The sequence below is a fragment of the Monodelphis domestica genome, chromosome 7 (assembly GCF_027887165.1).
Source record: "Monodelphis domestica isolate mMonDom1 chromosome 7, mMonDom1.pri, whole genome shotgun sequence".
In the NCBI taxonomy this organism is placed as follows: domain Eukaryota; kingdom Metazoa; phylum Chordata; class Mammalia; order Didelphimorphia; family Didelphidae; genus Monodelphis; species Monodelphis domestica.
Window position 1 is genome coordinate 80,674,104 of NC_077233.1, and position 22,741 is coordinate 80,696,844.

At 35.5% G+C, this 22,741-nt stretch overlaps 1 protein-coding gene and 1 pseudogene across 1 annotated transcript in view; one reads left to right on the plus strand and one right to left on the minus strand.

Annotated features, from left to right (window-relative positions):
* The window catches only part of PKD1L1 (polycystin 1 like 1, transient receptor potential channel interacting), a 165,844-nt gene extending 143,526 nt beyond the window's left edge, over positions 1-22,318 (plus strand). The window contains exons 44-50 of the mRNA XM_056806269.1: positions 2,892-3,126; positions 9,678-9,782; positions 10,225-10,365; positions 13,659-13,793; positions 17,530-17,760; positions 18,966-19,130; positions 19,575-22,318. Of these exons, the coding sequence (XP_056662247.1) occupies positions 2,892-3,126; positions 9,678-9,782; positions 10,225-10,365; positions 13,659-13,793; positions 17,530-17,760; positions 18,966-19,130; positions 19,575-19,757 (1,195 nt within the window). The 3' untranslated portion in view covers positions 19,758-22,318. The remainder of the gene's footprint in view (positions 1-2,891; positions 3,127-9,677; positions 9,783-10,224; positions 10,366-13,658; positions 13,794-17,529; positions 17,761-18,965; positions 19,131-19,574) is intronic.
* On the minus strand, positions 803-910 carry LOC130455664 (U2 spliceosomal RNA; annotated as a pseudogene).
* Positions 22,319-22,741: the final 423 nt, after the last annotated feature.

The following is a 22,741-nucleotide window of genomic DNA, read 5'->3' on the forward strand; positions in this document are numbered from 1 at the left end:
ACTCCCACAGTTTTCCCTCTGAATGTGGATATTGTTCTTTCTCATAAATGCCTCAGAATTGTTCAGGATCACTGCATTGCCACTAATGGAGAAGTCCATTACATTTGATTGTACCACAGTGTATCGGTCTCTGTGGACAATGTTCTCCTGGTTCTGCTCCTTTCACTCTGCATCAGTTCCTGAAGATCATTCCAGTTCCTGTGTAATTCCTCACTTTATTATTCCTTTGAGCACACCAAAGGGCAGACAGTCTTTTATCACCCTTTGGGCATAGTTCCAAATTGCCCTTCAGAACAGTTGGATCAATTCACAACTCCACCAGCAATGCATTAATGTCCCGACTTTGGCCCATCCCCTCCAGCATTCATTACTTTTCTTTGCTAGTATGTTAGCCAATCTGCTAGGTGTGAGGTGATACCTCAGAGTTGTTTTGATTTGCATCTTTCTAATTATAAGAGATTTAGAATACTTTTTTATGTGCTTATTAATAGTTTTGATTTCTTTAACTGAAAATTGCCTGTTCATGTCCCTTGCCCATTTATCAATTGGGGAATGGCTTAATTTTTTTTGTACAATTGATTTAGCTCTTTATAAATTTGAGTAATTAGACCTTTGTCAGAGGTTTTTATTCTGAAGATTTTTTCCCAATTTGTTGCTTCCCTTCTAATTTTAGTTGCACTGGTTTTGTTGGTACAAAACCTTTTTAATTTGATATAATCAAAATTATTTATTTTACATTTTGTGATGTTTTCTAACTCTTGCTTGGTCTTAAAATCTTTCCTTTCCCAAAGACCTGACATGTATACTATTCTTTGTTCACCTAGTTTTCTTATAGTTTAGGATCTATCAGACATTAAACTGATAAGAACAGATACTACACTTGATCTTAGCCAAAAGGCTGAGAAACGATAAGATTTTTTTTAAAAGAAGGGAATTAAGTTCAGCCAAAATTAAACATATTGGAATACTCATAATAATATTGCTTTCCAAAGAAATTGGGAAGATGTCTTCTTATATTTATTTTTTTTTTGTCACCAAACTTGGTCATTACCATTTTGTAGCATTCAGTTTTAATTATTTTATTGTTGTTCTTCCATTTACATTTTTGTAATGACTTATGCTTATTTTATTTTGCATTGGGACATATAAGTCTTCCCATGCTTCTCTGTATATATCATATTCATCATATCTTATTACATTATAATATCCCATTGCATTTTGTTATAACTTGATTAGCCATTCTCCAATTAATGATCATCTACTTAGTTTCCATTTCTATGCTACTAAAAAATTAAACAAGAAATGTTTTCTTGTTTTTGGAACCTTTATTTTTTTAATTATAAATCCTTTCAGTGTATATGCTAGCAGTGGGAATCATGTGTCAAAAGGCATATCAGTTTAGTCACTTTTTTTTCTAAACCCTTACTTTCCATCTTGAAGTCAATAGACTGTGTATTGGCTCCAAATCAGAAGAGTGGTAAGGGCTGGGCAGTGGGGGTTAAGTGACTTGCCTAGGGTCACACAGCTGGGAAGTGTTTGAGGCCAGATTTGAACCTAGGACCTCCCATCTCTCAATCTACTCTCAATCCACTGAACTACCCAGCTGCCCTTTAGTCACTTTCTTAATGTAATTTCAAGTTGCTTTCCAAAATGTCTAGACCTACTCATAATTCCATCAGCAATTCATTTATTTGACCATCTTTTCACAATCCCTCCAGCTCTGACTAATCCCATCTTTTGTCCTATTTTTCAATATGTTGGATTTGAGATAAAACTGCAGAATTATTTTGATTTGCATTTTTGTTATTCATAGTGATTTGGAGCAATGGTTCATATGGTTGTTGGAAATTTGTTATTTTTCTTTTGTGAAGTCTTCATAATATCCTTGGACCACTAATCTATTGAGGAATTGTTTTTAATCTTATTTATTTCTGTTAGCTGCCTATAAATCTTAGCTTTAAGACCCTTGTCAAAGATTTTGGATACAATCTAAACCTTTCTTATTTGGATGAGTTTGTTGATACAAGTATGATAGAAGTTATAAGATCAACATAATGGAGATCCATGATCAAGAAAGATAACATAAGTTTTGTACTTTGCAAACTTTAACGTGTGGGATAGATATTAGCCGTTGTTAATAATTATATTATTATCTAGGCTGTCATTCTTGGGAAAAGGCACCTTTATTACACTTGTAGAGTAGCTGTTAATCATACATTTGAAGGGAGCATTATTAAGGACTAATTACTTGGGAGCTTGTCCTCATCCCCACCACCCTATACCATTCAGTCCTAGATGCCTACTGCTTTCTGGTAGAAGACCAGGAAATAGAGGAGAGACAATGGGTCTCTTAGTAGAGTCCTAGTTTTTGGTGACTGGAGGAAGCATTAGCTTTGTAAAGACTGGGCTTTTTTCTCCTTTAAGAAAAACTGATTTAACTTATCACAAAAAATGCTATCCATTTTCAGAGAAAGAACTGTTGGAGCCAGAATGCAGATGAAAGCACATGATTTTTCAATTGTTTATTTGTGCTTATATTTGGGAAGTTTGGTTTTATAAGATTACTCACTTCCAAAAAATGAACAACATGGAAATTACATGATAATATGTGAATAATGCACATAGAATGGCCCATAAGCACTGGGAGGGGGAAGGGAAAAAAGAGGATTTTAAGTTCAATCATATAACTTAGGAAAACTTGTGAGGAAATTTGTTATAACATGTAATTGGCACTAAATAATTATTTTTAAAAAGAAAACCTGATTTAGTCATTGCCATTAATGTTATCTCTGTATTACTCAGAGCTTCTAAGGGTTAGTTGGATCAAAAAGAGCCTTAAATATTTTCTTTCATTTAATATATACTTCCTTTTAATTTCTTTTACTTTATAGGGCCAAAGCTTACTCAATTCTGATCAACCTAAGGAATAGCGGATGGATAGATAAAAGGACCAGGGAAATCGCTACTCACTTTGTCCTTTACAACCCTCCCACCAATCTCTTTACCAGTGTATCCTTATTGGCAGAGGTGTTGCCCACAGGTGACATCATTACATCATCTCTTGTGGAGTCATTTAGCATCTATCACTTTCACTCTGCTCTGAGTTACTGCATCCTGTTTTCTGAGGTGAGTTCAATGTCAACCATTCTTGTGTTTCACCTGCAGGATATTTCTCTGGTCCTCACTCAGCTAATGAAGGTCCTTCATTCATTTAAAGATGTTTGCCCTCAATCTTCTGATTCCATTCTGGCCACTAAGTCTTTAATAGCTTTCCTGGTATAATAAAGTAAATATGTTATCATTGGAATGATCACTAGGAATGAATACTATAACTCCTCCCCAGATCATGTTTTTCCTCATTAAATTGTACATAATTCCTAGCCTCGGTGAAATAATGAGAATGCTAGCATGTAGTGTTCTGCGCTTCTCAGTTCTCTAGCCCCTTCCTTGATTATCAGGTGTGCTCTGTAATTATACTTTCGGCAGTTTTAAGCCTTCCCTGCCCTTCTTTTGAAAAAAAAATTCATTGTAAAGTTTGAATGCAAATGCAAAAAGAAAAGTACATCAATATACCAGTGGTTAAAAAACCATTTGTCTTAGGTAGGGTTCAAAGAGAGTAGTAGTTCATGAGATTTCAGATCCTATAATTTTTTTCAAGGGTGTGGAGAGATGAGGCTGGGAAATGTAGCCTCAGCTGGCATGGATATATCTATATATTTCAACACCTCTTTATTAAACCACTACAAATAAGGTATCATCTATTAGCATGCATATATGTTTACATCTTTTCATATTGCAGATTCATGGCACATAGTACATGTGGCACTAAATACTAGCAAGGGATAGTAACTCTGCTTCTACAACATACATGACGGAATAATTACTTTGAGTTAATATATTGAAAGAGTCTAGGGGACACTGAATGGTTTTTAGTTTCAGTTTAGTTTTGTGTCTGCAAGTAAACATATAGCAAAATCAATAAGTACAAAGACTGATTTAAAATAGCAGTAAACAAAGGGTGTTCCAAGGGCCTCTGGAGGTCCCTGAGACCCTTTCTGGGGATCTGTGATATAGAAACCATTTTCATAACAATATCAAGACTTTTAAACTTTTAATAATTTAAAATTCTAATAATAAATTTCTAATAATACTTATGGTGTTCTAGATTTCTTATATTGGCAGATATAACTCACATAAACAAAGGTTTTTATGGAGATATCTTCAGTCATTTTTAAGTAACAGGAGGTCCTGTGACCCAGAAGTTTGAGAACTGCTGCTCTAAACTTTGTACCTCCCATAGTGCCCAGTGCAGTATTCTCTGTAGGAGCTTAATAAAATCATTTTCTAAAAAAATCAATTTGGCACAAATATACCCTGTAAATATGCATGTTTGCTGGTAGAGAAGTCCATCTAAACAATATAAGGAAGAGAGTGTACTCTAAGAATAAACATCCAACAATGGATTTATCCATAGAACAAAAACTTACTGCATGTCTCCCATTTGTAAGTACTATTCTAAGAGCTGCTGAAAAATACAAATTCTAGATAAATACACATTTGTTAAGTGTCTACTAGGTGCTGTTCTTATTAAATGTATTACATTTATTAAGTATAAATATAATCTGTATTAGTAAGTACACAGTAAGTAAATATTAAGTACACAGTAAGTAAGTAAGTAACTAATATTAAGTAAGTACACAGTAAGAAAATATTAAGTGCTCCAAAGTGCTGTGCTGGAGGTAGGAGAAACCTAAATGAAAATGAAACAATCCCTCCAGGAGCTTACATTCTATTAGGAGGATCCAGCATTATCACAAATAAACAAATACAAGATAAAGAAAATAAATACATTGACATTTCTGGAAGTCATCTACATTTGGATGATAATTTAATCTGTAAGAGTTGGTGGGATGATTGAAACAGGCTATAGAGAAAAGAGACCCAACCTCTTGCTCTTGTGAAGCTTTAAGTCTAATATTATAATGAAATATAGACTCATAACTTTAGCATATAATACTATAAGTGCATTAGAAAATTACAAAAGAAAGTGTTCTCTGAGTTCTTATTGTTGCTAACTAGGAATATCACTAATACTTCATAGAGAAGCTAGAAATTGAATGGACACTATAAAATAGATAAGATTTAAATAAATTAAGTGGTGGAATACTACAGAATAGCAGGTATCAAATTTCAGAGACAGGACAGTATTGTGTGCATTTAGAGGTCAGAGGTGGTCCCAAGAGTGTGCTGGTAAATATTGAATAACAATCTCTCAAAAAACATACGTATAGGATACTTTTAAATTTAATTTGTATTATTAACATTTTCTCATCACTTCTTTAGGTTTAGATGATCAACAAAACAATAAATCAAGATTTGAGTTGAGTCTGTAAATTTCTGAGGTGTGAATGCTCACACTGAAAATCAGTTCTCAAGTGCCTGTTCTAGCTGGTTCCACCAGACCCTAGTCTTCAGTTTTAGTGATGACATAATCCGAATGGAATGGAATAATAGAGGATGAAGAGGGATAAATAAGATGTTACCATATCTTGAGGAAGCTAGGTAGTGTTCTGGATAGAATGTCAGGCCTAAAGTCAGGAAGAATCATCTTCCTGAGTTCAAATATGACCTCAGACACTAGCTGAATGACCTTGGGCAAATTGTTTAATCCTGTTTGCCTCAGTTTCCTCATCTGTCAAAAGAACTTGAGGAGGAAATGGCTAGCCATTCTAGTACCATTGCCAAGAAAACCCTAAATAGGGTCATGAAGAGTTAGACATGATTGAAATAACTGAATAACAGTTTTTTTAAAATTTAAATTCTAATAAAATTTCCCACAAGTTTTCTGAAGTTATATGATCCATATTATCTTCTTTCCTTCTTCCCTCTGCTATAGCTGACAAGCAATTCAGTCTGGGTTATACATGTATTATCATGCAAAACATGTTTCCATTATTATTCATTTCTATAAGTGAATAATCTTATAAAACCAAAATCCTAAATCTATACCCAAATAAAAAAAGTGATAAATCATATGTTTTCATATGCATTTCTATTTCAACAGTTATTTTCTGGAGATGGATAGTGTAAAGGTTAAAATTATGGCTGAGACTGAATGTAATAATTATTTTTGTCACCAAGGATTTAATTTATAAAATCCTAATGAAAAAACCAAGTCAGCTGGAAATTTTATGTTTTAATTGATAGTAGAGGAGATTAAGGAGAAGGCAGAAGGAAAGGAGTAGGTTTTCTTCCTCCCAATTCCCCTCCCCCCCCCCACCTGGCTGGTACTGAGCGGGGAGATTAGGAGATAAGGTTTTGGAGTATGAAGGAGGATAGAATCAGCCTGACCTCCAAAGGGGCTCAGCTAAGATGCTCAAACCTGAAATCAGCTCCAGGGCAAAACTCACCACCGAACTCAGATAATAGCCACCACCACTCCAAGATGTTGGAATGCCTAGCATGCTGCCAGCCAGAGTTGTCTCTCCAGGGAAAGAGCAGGAGAGAGGAAGTAAACAGTTTTACATCACTTTCCTATGTCTCATCTGTACCAATAATGACTTAGCTTGCACATGTCTGTTGAAGGCCACTTCCTCAGATAATTAAATCTTGAGTTTGATGCAGACCTTCCTAATCTTGTTAAACTGAGAAGGGTGGAGAATGTAGAGTTTCCAAGACGTGATTCTCCTATTCCAAGTATCTCCATTGTTATTGATCAGGAAATAGCTAAATCAGATCTTCTAAAGAATGGTTTGATTAGGACAGAATAGTTTTAAACTTCACAATAGCATTCTTTTTCATAAGTCCTCAGAATTGTCCTGGATCATTATATTGCCGTTAGCAGCAAAGTCTTGATTGTTCCACAATATTTCAGTTACTGTGTACAATATTCTTCTGGTTCTGCTTATTTTACTTTGCATCAGTTCCTGCAGATCTTTCCAGTTCTTTCTGAAATCATCCTGTTCATCATTCCTTATAGCACAATAGTATTCCATCACCATCATACACCACAATTTGTTCAGCCATTCCCCAATTGAGGGACATTTCTTTAGTTTTCAATTCTTTGCTGCCACAAAAAGAGCAGCTATAAATATTTTTTGTACAGAGGTACTGAAAAACAATGTTGCGAAGGGCTTAGAATACAAGGTAAAGGTTTTTGAATTTTATGTCTCAGAATCACAGAATTTCAGAACTGATCCCTATTCCAGATCATGATTGGTTAAACATCCCCACCTCAAAACAAGTGAGCATCTATTCTTTACCTAAAGGATTCTGGGATGAAAGAAGCAACTTCCTTCTGATCCAGTCCATTCCTCTTTTGGTTAGCATTCATTCCAAAGAAGTAGCCCTTGCAATAAGCCAAAAGGTTCTTCCTTGCCACTTCTACCATTTACCTCCAGTTCTGTCCCCTGGTTTCAAACAGAATAAATCCAGTTCCTCTTACACATGACAAACTTTCAAGTACTAGAAGAGATATATCATATTCCTCTTAGATTTTTTTATTCTCCAGGCTAAACATGTCCAGTTCAACTTATCCTCATACCATACCCTTAAGGACCTTCACCATATGCTTTTCTCTATACATTCTCCATTTTGACAAGGTTCTTCCAAAAATGAGGGGCTCAGACTAGGCTATTTATTGCCACCTTATTCCTGGAAGCCATGTTTTGCTTCATACAGTCATGGCTTACATGAGCTTTTTGGGGATGCCATCATATAAAGTAAAAGGAAACTGGTTTCTGAACAAAGTTGCAAAATGACTCCTTCCATGCATACAAAACATTAAATCTGGTAGCAATATGGATTGGAGAGAGAAGACATTGGAAATGGAAATATCTACTAGGAGGTGATAGCCTATGGCCATAGCAAGTGGGAACAGAGAAGAACACATAGGAGATGCAGTGGAGGTAAAGTTTGATTTAGTAAGATCTTTCTGTTATGGGCAAGATAATTATGGAGCCATTTAAAAATTTTTAAGTCAAATATTATTTGCTTTATAATGACACATAGGGATGCCTTTTTCAAATGGCAGGTCAATGGGATATTTTTTCCTCCTCTGAAAATATATACTTGTCAAACCAGTGATGTAATTCTTGTCTTCTGGTAGAGTAATCATTTTGTTTATAGAAATCATTGTACATCCAAAAATAAGAACCTATTTTCATTCGTTCATTCTTGAAACATTTATATAAAAAGACACTGCTGAAGAGGGACAAAATACTAGATAAAAGGAGGTGAGGGAGAGATTCAGAGATTAAGCCCTTAATAAAGCTTGTTTTTTAAATTGTATTTCCACAAAGTAATATAAAAAACAATGTCTATTTGTTTTCTTTTGATTCAGACCTTGCAATTGGCATAGGGAACTACTGATGTGGATAGTTCAACTTAAATAGTCTTAGAAATTTAATGAAGGCACTGAATGATCCAGGGTCACTAGGCTAGTATATATATCATAGGGAGAACCCCAAACTAGGTCATTATGACTTCAAAGTTGGCCTTTTCTCCACCATTCTAGTGTGGAGACTAAAAAAGAAGAGGGTAATGAAACATATCAAAAAATAATATAAGGAAAGAGAAAAAGGGTTTCTATGATGAGCTCTAATATTTTATCTAGCTTTAAGGTTTTATACAAACATACCTGTGAAAAGGTATATAATTCAAGAATATATCATCCTCCCTTAAGCTCATTTTATGTTGCTTCATCATATCATGGATAAGATTCTAGTCCTTGAAGGCTCTGCCTTTGAGGCACATGCTCTGAAAATCTTAACAAACTCTTCAGAATTAGCTTTAAATATGGGCAAACCTGGCAGTGGATTCCATATTTGTGGACTGAGGACTAGCCTAACTAATGTCAGAGATGGCTACCACTGCTAATGGGTGACCCCAGTCAGTGGTAAGTTTGTTGGCAATAGGTACAAGAATTTATCAAGGGTTAATCTGGGGCCAAGATTGAGCTAAGTGCTGGAGATACAAACATAAGGAAAAACAAAGACAGTCCTTGCCCCCAGCAAGCTTATATTCTGCTGATGGAAAGCAATGTATAAAAGAGAACTAATAAGGGATGAAGGGTAGAAGGTGGCCAGTTCAGGGCTTGGTGGTGAATTTCAGAAAATAAAAGCAGAGTCAGAATATAAGTAAAAATTGGCAAGCCTGGACCCCTTTTGAAAATAAAGACTAAGAAAGGAGTTCACCATTGGGAAAAGGGAGCTTTTGGGTTGGAGGGCCACTTACTAAGCAACCTAGGGGATTTCGAGCTATGTTGGAGTTACCCAGCTTGATGGACTCATTGATGGAGCCTTGAAATATTGGTGAATAAATAAGAAAGGATAGAGAATGGATCACAGTTTTGGAACTCCCTGCAGAGGAACTCCTATAGGCACCCTTTCTGCAACTGATAGTCTTAGAAAGTTGTCTGAAGCACTGAGGAGTTAACCTCTTGCCCAGGGTCACACAGCCAGTATTTGTCAGTTAGGTTTGGAGCTCAAGTCTTCCTGGCTTTGAAGCCAACCTTCTCTCTATTGCCCCATTTTGCTTCTCATTCATAAGTATAAGCTCAAAACTCTCAAGGAATTGCTTTGTATCTTAGAATATGGGTGGCAGAACAGTTTGCCAAAAATTCAATCAACCTGTAACTCTTAAAAATATTTTGTTTCTTTTGTTTGTTTTTAAAACAGTTGGTTTTCCTGGTATTGAGCCTCATTCACCTCTGCTTTCAAATATTCATTATGATTCAAAAAGGTATCCTTAGCTACTGGCAAAACTCAAGGAACTGGCTAGAGGTAACAACAACTATAGCTAGCACTTAAAGGTTTACAAAGTACCTTACAATATTATGTCATTTTATCCTCACAACAACCCCAAGAGATATTGTTATTATTATCCCATTTTGCACATGACTGGGGCATATGGAGATTTAATAACTTGCTCAGGGTCACACAGTTAATAAATATAGCTTCTTTCCTACCGTTTTGTAAAATATTAAAAATTCTGTTCTATATGGGAAGAATAGTTTTAATTTTGAAAAAGCATATTTTATAGCAACTTTTACCATCTCTTAAACTTGTTGAATATTGTTTTTCTTCTTTCATTATAATATTGTGGGGCTAAAATATAACAATCAGTCAAAAAGTATAGACAGATACCTATATAAACTGGCAGGGTGGAATTGAATTTATTAAAAAGGAGAACTTTCATAGATTTTTTTTCTGTTTAATTTTCTAGATGTGCATAATTGGAATGAGTCTTTCTTATTTTGCACACTCCATTTTTCATTTTATCCTTGTGGTGGATGTGATTGACCAGTTTCACAGGGGATTTTTCCAAGTATTTGTGGACTTCGATCCTATTTTATCCTGGCACCAGGTATAAAATCACACTTAACTAAAACATTGGTGATTGTTTTACGACACTGACAAAACTGAATATATATTATAAGACATATTAAAAAAAGCAGACTAAACCTCTGGGGAATTTTTAACTCATCATAATTACTTAGCAGTGTCAGACATTTAAAAATTTATTTGCAGATATAAAATGTTATTTTCTAAATTCTCTTTACATCATTCTAAGTATTATCTGCATAAGAAACCTGACCTCTAGAGTACTTCTGACCTCACCCTCACTCTTTCCAAGATTTTCTCCAACCTTTCCAACTTTATTGCCTTTCACAACATGGGATAGTTCTTTCTGCTCCTACTTTAAGATGTTCAGGCAAATAGATAAAATATCCCGAAGAGCGACCAGTCAGTCTCCAAAATGCCCCAAACCACCTCAAAACCCCTGTTCTAATGAGAGCAATGCTCCACCCAGATCTCTATTTATGTTTCTCTAATTGACTACACAGTAAAAACATACATTGTTGAAAATGGTCAGTCTTTCTTGGTCAAAATGTACATTTTAAACTTACTGTTTACATAATTAAATATGACATATTTATGAGGCAGATGTCCATATACCAAAAAACACAAACACACACACATATATCATGGGTAATAAAATTGACTGGATACTTAATATAAAAAGGTAAAAATGGTAAATAATTCACCAATTATATATTAAAGATCTATCATGCATAACTGTGTTCAGAGAATAAACTTTCTAAGTCTTTCCAATCAAATAGAGGGATTAGATTTGATAGCCTTTAATATAATTTCCATCTCTAAACTCTTGATTCTATACTTTGAGCTGTGTTAGGCTCTATAGGAGGTGATTTGATGGTACTGATGAGTTGGAGACACCTCATAAGCAGAAATAATTTCAAACTCAGTACTTAAGTTTGTCAATGAACTCAACAATGTGGATATTCCTTCCCCTAATAAAGATAGCAAGTCATCAATGCCCCCTCCTAGGCTATTCTTATGCCTCTTATCCCAAACTTTCTTGGAAGATCACTCTAACATACTGCAAGGCTTCTTTCAACAACCTCTTCCTTTTTCTTTTTTTATATTTTATTAGCATTAGCATAACATTCAGGCGATCCTATTATTCTCTATCAATATATGACCATCTCACCTTCTTTTCTGATTTTACTTTTCCTCATTGACAATCTCTCATGCCTATATTAGAGTCATCTCTCTTAGGAGGATTGAGAGAGATGCATGGTGGACTAGAAAAGTATGCAACATATTGCAAGCAAAGAATTATGCAGAAGTGTCAATAATGATATTATATGTGACCAGAAAGTGATATGGGCTAATCATTGATTAAAACTTAGGAAAGAACACCATGTGTTTCACTGCTCAGAATTCAATGTCAAAAGATCTTTAGGAATGCCCTCAGCATATTCAATGGGACCCTTATGGGAAGATTTATAGAAGGACTTGAACTCAAATCTTAAATGACAAGAACGTATGAATGGATTATAATTTATACCATTGAATGGAACACTAACACCAGAGTAATAATCCACTAAAGTATTTAAGTATAAAATAGAAAATGATAGGTACATAAGAGATACATGAATTTGTGTTCTTTTTCATACTTATAAAAGAGCTCTGTGTCCAATTGGCAGAAGGAAAGATCATTTTCCACCAGATAATGGGGGTACCATGTCCCAAACTCCATCAATGTAGAAGGAATGACTGTATAAGAGGAAGGATGGAGAAGCATAAAAAGTTACAGCAAAAAGGATATACACTTGGGATTTCCAGTCAAGATAGTAGAATGAGAAGCTTGAAGGCAATGAGACTATATTCTTTATCAATATGACAATAACTCAAGAATCTATCATACTGGTAGTTCCAATTGTGGACACTTTTTCTCCTAATGAAATTGCAAACTGTCTATAACCAATAGTCATGGAGGGTTGCCAGACACTCAGAAAGGTTAAGTAACTTTCCTGTGGTTTCAAATCGACTCAGTGTGATTCAAATTCAGGTCTTTCTGACTCTGGCAACAAAAATAAATTTCTGGTAATTGGAGCAATTCTACGATGAAATTGACTGCTTTGTGGCATAGTGAGTTCCCCATCATTAGAAATACCAAATTTCTTTTTTTAGGAATGCACTTAAAGGAATTCTGGCATTGTATGGGAGGTCAACATAAATGATCACTAAAAGAAACCTCCAATTCTGAGATTGAATGATTCTATCTGATTTCAGTCCACTTTAATATATTACTGTTTTTACTGACTATTCCAAGCTGACTCTGGACTAAAAACACAGTTTGTCTTGAATACCTTCTTACCTCCTCTCTGACATTTTTTGACCAACTACCCCATACTACCCCATGTTCCTCTATTGTGCCTATTATTAAAATATCTCCATCTCAGCTAATCCAGTAATTACTTAACCTTAAAGTTACCCTTAGGCATCTGTGCATCTTTTTTTAATTTTAAGAATTCTAGGATTTTAGGGATTCCTTCCTTCCTTCCTTCCTTCCTTCTTTCCTTCCTTCCTTCCTTCCTTCCTTCCTTCCTTCCTTCCTTCCTTCCTTCCTTCCTTCCTTCCTTCCTTCCTTCCTTCCTTCCTTCCTTCCTTCCTTCCTTCCTTCCTTCCTTCCTTCTTTCCTTCCTTTCTATTCAAAGGAATGACTTTCTAGTGATGTAATCTGATATATGGTGGAAGAATTATTTGGAAGACTGGGGATAGGATTGGGAGTGGTGGTAAATCAAGTATAAGGAAATGTTCCTTATAGTTAAATGATTCTGAAGCCGTAGTTAGCCATTAACCAAAAGAGTTATATGGTTGATGTGTGTCCTATAAAGTGAAGGATAAGATAATATATTAATACAACCATGAAAGATCTTAAAGAGACAAATTTTGAACCCCTATCTGGATATTGTTGACTTAGTAACTTTAAATTGCAGCACATATACAGAAGCACACACGCGCGCGCGCGCGCGCGCACACACACACACACACACACACACACACTCATACAAGCCTGGTACTTTTTGTCATTTAGATTTTAAAGGGAACAACTTGTAGGATTGGAAGATAGTTGTTTTTGTTTTATAGTTATCAGTAAATGTCTAATAGTCATTTTACTTGGGGGTATTTAAAATGAATTAATTAAACAAATCTAATTAAAACTGGTTCTATATTGTACACAGCCTCTAGCTTTTATAAAGCATGCAGTACAATGTAAATATATTCATCTGTATACTTGCAATTAGTTGATGTGACACCATAAGATGTTGCACTCTTCTGTTTCAGAGGAACCGATATCTTCAAGGAAGCCTTTTATTCCTCTTGTTAATAAAATGCCTTCATCTCCTTGGCATTTACAAAGCAATTGCTCCCAGCTTGACTATGATGCGACTTTCCTTCTCTAACATCATTCTTCCACTGGTAAAAAATATTTCTTTTCAGTTGGTTCCCTTCGTAGTAAGATGTAAAACTGTTTACATGTCCATAATTTAAAATCTTTAGAAAAGTTATTTGTAGCAAGTGAAAAAAGGCTTATGGTCTCCTGGGACAGTCATTCACAACTCTGGCCTTTTATCCTTCACAGTTCAGTTTTAGGTCAGTTCTTTCAACATCCAGACCATATGCTTTTATACTCTTCCCCAAGTAGTGTGAGATCAGCCAAATTGATAAAATGCTACGGGGTATCATTGGATGAAAGGTACCCTTTAAATTTAGAATACTATAAAAGACATCCTTGAAAATGCCTAGGAAGATAAAAGTGGACCAGTTCCATAGTGAGAAAGAGCAACAACATTTGGACAGGATGAGCATTACAAGATATTATTTTAAAAATCAGCAGATGGAAAAAAAATAAAATAAAAAAATAAAAATCAGCAGACAGCCCAAATTCAGCACCATGAGTCAAGTCTCCTCTTGGAGATTTATGGAAATAAAACTAGTCAAGAATCACAAAGAATGAGAAATCATGAAGGAGCTATGATCTACATCAGTGAAGGTAGTCACCCATACCACTAAAATCCCAGATTCATCCAATTACCCACTCCAATAACAAAGTACAAGTATTATAGCCTGCAGCGATATGATGTAAAATGCCATTACTTTTATTTATAGTGTTTGAGAGGCTTAAGGTTATATCTAGTTAGATTATGCAAATCCTAATGATGAGCTTTGCCTCATGCCTCAGCTCGCTACTATCATGTACAAGATGGTGCTGGTTATTTTGTGATAAAGGCCTTATGATCTGGCAACATTAGATACAGAGAAACTGAACCCAAGATGACACAAATTAGGGCTCAGGTTTCTTGTAGTCTATAAACAAAAAAACAAGTTATCACACAGAAGCAATTAATTATAGTATTTCAGTAATGAGACTAACCAATTATAGAGCAAAAATATGACAAAGAAGAAGCATAAATATAACATGATATGTTCATTTATTTAATCTACACATTTGGACTGAATTTCTGATATAATGGATTTCTGTCAGAATTATTCTGTACCATTTATCCAGCTTTCAGTATTTGCTTCACTATTCATACTAGGTCAATTATTTACATCTTAAAAGTTCTTTTACTATTAGTTGACTTTATGTCCTTTCTGACTAAACTGACCTAGAGAGCACTGGCATATATTCCCTCCCTTTCTTACTTTTAATTTCTCCTTCCTTCCTTCCTCCCTCCCTTCCTTCCTTCCTTCCTTCCTTCCTTCCTTCCTTCCTTCCTTCCTTCCTTCCTTCCTTCCTTCCTTCCTTCCTTCCTTCCTTCCTTCCTTCCTTCCTTCCTTCCTTCCTTCCTTCCTTCCTTCCTTCCTTCCTTCCTTCCTTCCTTCCTTCCTTCCTTCCTTTCTTTTTCTCCTTTTCACCCTTACCTTCTGTCTTAGGAACAACTCTAAGAGAGAAGGGCAAGGTCTAGGTAAATAGGGTTAAGTGATTTTCCCAGGGTCACATAGTTAGGAAATATTGGGGGTTAAATTTTAACTCAATTCTTCCTAATTTCAAGCCAGAGGTCCATCCATTATGCCACCTGGCTGCCCCTAGTTCTATACAAATTAAAAAAAAAAAAGAACAATGCCTATATTTTGTACTATTTATTGTACATAGTTCCAAGTACAGGCATGTATAAAGTGTGGTGGTATTATACCCACTGATGGTAACAAATATAGCTATAGTCATACAAACTTTCCCTTTAAACAAAATGCAATAAAAATGAAAGGAAATGAAATTTTTTTCAAGCATATTATTCTGCTGCTTCAATGGTTTCATGATCTTAATAACGTGAACAGAGCTTCCAAGTCAGGTGAACAAGCATTGATTAAATGCTGACTTTACCAAACTTGGTGGTAAGGATTGGGAATACAAATATAAGCAGAGAGACAGTTCCTGCTCTCAAGGAGCTTATATTCTGAAAGGAGAAATCAACACCTAATTTGAAGTTGAAAAGGCAAGATATAAAGGTAGCTGGCAAGGGAGTATGGTAGAGAAAGTCCAGGGAGTCAGGAGAGAAGTCCAGAAAGGTATAAAGATATGACTGGCTTTGGCATCCTCTTTAAAATGGAGATTTTGGGAGAAACCATATGGTCCAAAGAGATACCATAGAGGCTAGAGTACTTGAGATGTGACAAATAGAGCAGTGGGTGAGCTTCTAGGGTGATGATGTTTTTAGAGGATCCAATGGCACACATAGCCTTCTTAACCATCCCTTTTCATCTTGGGTGATTCCTCTATATTAGCTCTTCCACAGATTCTCAATAGATCTTCAAATCAATGTCCTGGAGTCTTTATCTAGATCTTTTGATATTTTTATGGATGCTAGTTTAAGACTTGGGCTGTCCATAGATCATCTCTTATTCTTACTCCATTACTTGCCCACTTCCTTTTCAGTCCACACTCATTTTGACTGTTGTCTTTAAGAGTACTTTTGGTACACAAGTCATTGTGGGTAATATGAAAGCACATTTTAATAGCTGTGCATCATTTCATACATACAATGAAGGGATTTCTCTCTCCTGTTAGTACTCCGTGGAATATTCCTTAGGTTTTGCCACTTTACTCATGCCTAGTCATGCCTGGGCAAATATTCCTCTGCCACCCATCACCAGACCATCAATCTTTAGTAAACTCTGTCATACTGTCATAAAGGGAGTATGTTTATATAAGTATATACATAATATCTCCATAAAGATTTCAAGGATTTGTGACTTCATTGTGTTTCCTTCCTTCCACTGATGCCCACCATATAGCTCCTCTCTGACTTTGGAGATGGTCCTTTAGAATTGCTTTGAATAAAAAAAATACCACTTTGCAATAACTAATCAATCAGCAAGTATTTATTAGGTGCCTAATATATACCAGGAATAGAACTAATTATTGGGGATATTGAAGAGAGAAAATGTAGCGGTCCCTGTTCTCAGGAAAATTTGAACACTGACTTGGTGATGAGGTTTTCCTATAACAACTGTTGGAGACTCAACCTCTCATGGGGACAGTAATCAAAACCCTTCCAGCTCTGTAGGACAGAGTAGAATTTGGTGCTATTGACTATTTAGGGTCATCACCAAACTGTGACGGGATGCTAGGTTGAACTTAAGAGAATGAGAGAAACAGACAGACAGACCTCTTAAATGGTACATTGGATAAGTTCTGGAGTTAGGAAGATCTCAATTCAAATCTGACTAGAAATTTATCAGGTTGTTTGAGACTCAGCATCTCAACCTCTTTGTTCATCTGTGAAATAGGAATAATAATAACCCTACTTCTCAGAGGCCAAGTGCTATGTTTAGTCCAGTCAGTACTTCAAGAAACGTTCCTTGAGATGGTTGCCCAGATAGTCCCATCTACCCTGAAGGTATTCAGAAAATACTCTTTGGTTTAAATGCTTGCTAGAGTGGGTTGAATAAGCAAATATGCTGAACCTTTGATCTGGCCTCTTAAATACCAATCTAAGAAATCTCTCTGTTCCAACCACCGTAACTAAACCTAATCTGAATTAGATTTGATTTTAGAATGATCAATAAGAATATCCCTTAGGGATCCTTCTTTAACATTTATTCCTCCTCTCCCTCATCTTAAAAAAAAAGAGTATTGATATACCCAAACATATCTGGTGTTATTACCATGGTGTACTTTGTACAGTCTGTTTTCTGCTTTATTTTCTTGCAGCTGGCTGGTGTCCTGTTTACAGTGGTCTACTCATACCTTGGGCGATTTCTGTTCTCAACTCATGCTTTTCCATTTAGAAGCTTTGCAGACTCCTTCCAAATGCTGCTGTTGTGTTTTCTGGGAACCAATGAGAAGGGAACATTCTTTAGTCTTTACAAGTCTAATCAGTATACCACAGTTTATTATTATGGGACCCTGTTCATAGCAGTGATCATTTTGTGGTCTGGAATAGTAAGTACTGTAATGTGATCCATAGCTTAGACGTGACTATTAAAAAAAAGATTTAAATTACTATCCAGGGACCAACTTTATGTGAAATACTTGTTGGTTCCCATTGTGTATTTCTACACTGTGCAGGTCAAATTCTCTTATAATGAGTTCCCATCCACTCTATGTTCTCTTTATGTACTAGAATTTCGTTACGTGGTCTATTATTTGAAATGGGTGGGTTGCTGGCTAAGACTTGGGCATGTTGTTATATAGAAGCTTATATTACAATGGGATTTAATTTATGGATTATTATTATCCAACTCAATGTACTTCTGCCTTATCAATAGCAACAGAATTCTGGAGTACTTAATACAGGTACTTTTTCTCCATGATGATAATAGTGGTAATTCTCAGAGGAGCAGATTTTTAGTTTCAAACCTGTAAGGAACTAGCTGTTTAATCTTAGACAAGTCACTTGATTTCTCTTGGTCTCAATTACTTTTTAAAAAAACAATGAAGCTGTGTAAGATGGTCTTTAAGGTACCTTCCAGATCTATTATTAAGCTATGATAAATATTGACAGCAGCCATAAATAGAATTCCTAAAGCACAAATTAAAGGGAGAAAAAAGAAGTTGCTTTGAAAATATGGAGATCTTTTCTTTTTGCTTTAAGATTAAATGCCATGAGTCTAATGTAGCCAAAGATAACTCATTCAAATAGAAACTTAGTCCATGTTTTAAAAACCAACTTGTTCCATACCATTTTTATTTTAAACTATTTTGCAGGGAAACTTATATTTCAGATACAGGAAATTCCATCAAGTCCCATGTAGATCTGCAGGCTTATTAAAGGAAGAGAAAACAAACAAATAAACAACAACAACAACAAAAACACCCAACATTATAATCTCCTCTGTGCTCTGTTTTGTTTTTAACCTGGACCTGTGATTTCATTACTGCGTGGAAATCCTGGTGTAGAAATTCTCTCCATTAGTAACTCATCTGTTACTTATAACCAGAGAGCTTCCAGTGACTTGTCTATGGTCATACAATTAGTCTTGCTGGTCTTAAGTCTGGCCATTTTTAACTAAACAGATTTAATAAAATCCAAATTTAGGCCATAAGTATATAGAAGATTACAGTTAGAAAAGGAGTTTTTATTGAATGGTGTCACTAGAAGTTGCTTTGATTAATTTTATACTGCAATAATCTTTTATCTTTTCCAGTTGAAAGGAGTTCTCATTGCTTTTAGGCAAGATGCAAAGAGATCTTGTAGAAGTCAACCACTGGTGAGATTCAAAGAGGTTGCTGACCATATTTGGGAGAAGGTGCTCTCCTCCCTGGGAATACAAAGACCATTGTTAGCAGTGGCTGAAATTATAGAGGACAGTGTAAGCTATTGGGTTTTTATACCACAGATTGGGTGGTCTTATTCTTTTTTTTTTTTTAATTTGAACCCTTACCTTCCGCCTTGGAATCAATACTGTGTATTGGTTCCAAGGGAGAAGAGTGGTAAGGGCTAGGCAATGGGGGTCAATGGGTGGTCTTATTCTTAAAGTAATGGTTTGGCTCAACATTGTAAAACCCAACACAAAAACCTTTCCACTATTTTTTTAGCAGTTAAAGGAAGGCTTTAACCCTCTACCACATCCTGTTCCTAAAGAGTAACATGTCATTAAAAAAAACCCATACAACTTTCACATGAAGTTTGAAAGTGTGACTTACAGGATTGTCACTTCACTTTCAGAATTACAGAGATTATTTTAGCCCTTTTAGAAAAGATGAAAAAGCACATATACCCTTTGAGACATTTGCTATTCTTTTCCTCCCTTCAGAATTTCTATCTGGATGAATTTGAAAATGTGTTGGATGAACTTCTGTTGAGAGTTAATAGCTTATACTACAGCCTTCATTGCTCTCCTCTAGAAAAATCACCCAGAGACCAAGAAGAGGTTGATCAAAAAGACAAGACCCTGGCTTATTATCTCAGCTCACCTTCTGTGGAAAGCAACAGATAGCTTTGCCATTTTTAGGTCATGTATTTCTTTGCACCCTTGCCAGTGGACTATGGTGATGGTGGCTATTTTTCTTTGAATTTATTGGGTGGTATGAAATCATTAGTTTTTCATGTCCGATGACTTCTTGGTATGAAAAGTTAATAAAAATTCCTAGTAAGTTTGTATTACTCAGAAATTTAGAACATTTTCCAATTATCAATCAAAACTTTATATTGTCTATTTCCATTAACAGAATATAAAGTCTTTAAACATGAGTGTGTGTTTTTTGTGGACATTTTTTGTCCTCTGTAATTCCAAGGCTCTAATTTAATAAATGTATTTAATTAAATAAATGAAAATGAATATCCTCGGAGCAACAATATTGACATCTTTTGCATGTGTGCACACTGTATTATTTCCTGTGTAGAATTATTTTTCCCAGAACCTTTGAGAGAACTAGAGACAGGAAAGCCAGTTTTTCCTGGTTCTCTGATTGGCTAAAGAGGGCACCTGTGAATGAAAGTACATAGATGGTGGTGCCTATCACTTCATACCTCATTTTTCTGTTATTTCCTAAATATAAATGGTTTTTTATAATTATATTTAAAAACAACTGACTTTCTTTGTAATACTATGTATTTTTAAAATTATTCTGAGTAGGAAAGCATACCTTTCACTAAAAGAGGTTCATGACATAAAAATGTTTAAGGCCCCCTAATGTTAGAATACTTTTTCCTTAGGGGAGCACAAGACTGCAGTTGTGAGAGGAAATTAGATGCTCTGCAGAAATCCCAACTTGGGGACACAAAAAATGTTAATAATGGCAGTTAGCATGATAGTGATATGATCACATCGAAATTTGCTATAGGATAATTAATTCATCCTTTTATTCCATACATTAAGCTCTATTTTGATGAACAAAACACAATCCTAATCTTTAGTGTGCTCTCTGGATATTTATAATAATCATAGTGGTTACTGGACACCTAAACCCTTTGGATAGAATGGGAAAGGTGAGAAATGGTTGGAGGGGACCTACTTCTTTTGGAGATTACCAGTAATTAACAACTATAGTAGATGTCACACTTAAGACTGGGGAAGGAGAAGAAGGTTGCAGTTCAAATTGAGGTCTGAGCAAAGAAATAGGAAACCAAACTAAAGTGAAATGAATCACTTCCAAAGACAAGATGTCCAGAAGGCTGGGCAGGAAGTTGTGTTTTGAAACAGAGAACAAAATACCCAGACCAGAAGAATATCTGCATGAAACAGAAGTGCAAAGCATGGGCAATGGACATGGATTATTTTTGGTCTGTTTTTTCCCTACTAGGAATCAACTGAGATAATGAGATAGTCTTACCATGTTAGGAGTGCTGTCTCCTCAGTCAGCTGTGGTTGCACAGTGGTAAACCCAGCCTCTTATACATTTGTAAATCACTCTAAGATTTACAAAGTGCTTTTCTCAAAAATAACACTTTGAGGGAAATAGTACAAGTATAACTGTCCTCATTCTATAGATGAATAAATGGAGGTGTCGAGAGCAAAATGACTTGACCAATCAGTTAGCACCAAAGCATTGACTCAAGTCCAAACTTTAACTTCATTCCCATGTTCTCCATTCAATATAAAGATAACATGCATGGCCCATGATCAATGACTTTGGGTATTTTCTTACACTTATTTGTATTTTCAGGGCCAGTAGTCATCACTTTTTATAATTCCCATTGAATTCTTCTGCTGATTCAAAACTAGCTTCTTAACAACTGTAGTCCACTTGTCTCAGGTTCAGATGAGTCTCTCCTCTGCTCACGGATACTTTCATTCACCTCTACTTAACCCTTTCTCAGAATCTCCACCATGGCTATTCTCAACCTACTGCTAAAACCCTAATTAACCCCTCTCCCATAATCCTAACAAATGATCTCTTCTACTTTTTTTTTACAGGGGGTGTAAAGCTATCAGACTTCATCAGCAGCCCTATTTCACTGCTCCTCTGATCTCAGTCATCATTCTCCTTCCTAAGACCAATTCCTCTACCTCTGCTCTTATTCCCACCTCTTCCTGTATCCTCTGGAACTTTATTACTTTGAACTTTCCCTTTCTACTTGCTTCTTCCCCAGTGTTTTTTAGGTCTTTTTCCTTTACCCCATGTTGGGAATGGGGAATCTCTGTTTTCTATCATCTCTTCTCTGTTTTGTTGCCCCACATCTCAAAGGAGCAGCATATATTTGTAGCTTCTGTTTTGTCACCGTCCTCTAATTCTTCAGCCATTTGTAATCTAGCTTCTGTCTCTACCATTCTGCTCAAACTTTCCTCTTCCAGATTAGTAATGACCTCTGAGTAGCAAAATTAGATGGCTTTTTTCCATTTTTCTTGACCTTTCTTCTCACCATTGACCACATGCCCTGCTTCTTAATATTCTCTCTTCTTTTGGTTCTTTAGTACGACTATTTTCTTGTTCTACCTCTCTTTTGCAACCTTTTTATCGTCCTCTGTCTCTTAAATGGAGATACCTCCTAAGATTTGGTCCATAGTCCTCTTTTCTTTGAATACTTTCTTCATAAATGATCTCATATAATCTCAAATCCTCAGTTATTTATATATATATGTATATGTGTGTATGTGTATAGATATACACACATACATATATGTAGATATACATACATATAACAGTTAAATCACTTTCAGTTGTGTCCACATCCTGTTTGGGGTTATTTATTTTTTTTTGTAAAATAGTGGAGTGATTTGTTATTTCCTTCTCCAGCTCATTTTACAGATGAGGAACTGAGACAAAGACAGTTAAGGGATTTTCCTGGGGTCACACAGTTAAAAGTCTGAGGTCAGATTTGAACTCACATATTCTTGACTCAAGGGCTCTTCCTCTCTCCACTGAACCACTAGCTGCTACACACACACACACACACACACACACACATTCACATACATGCATATAAATAGGCATACACACATGTAAACTGATATATATTTGGGTATATGTATATACATGT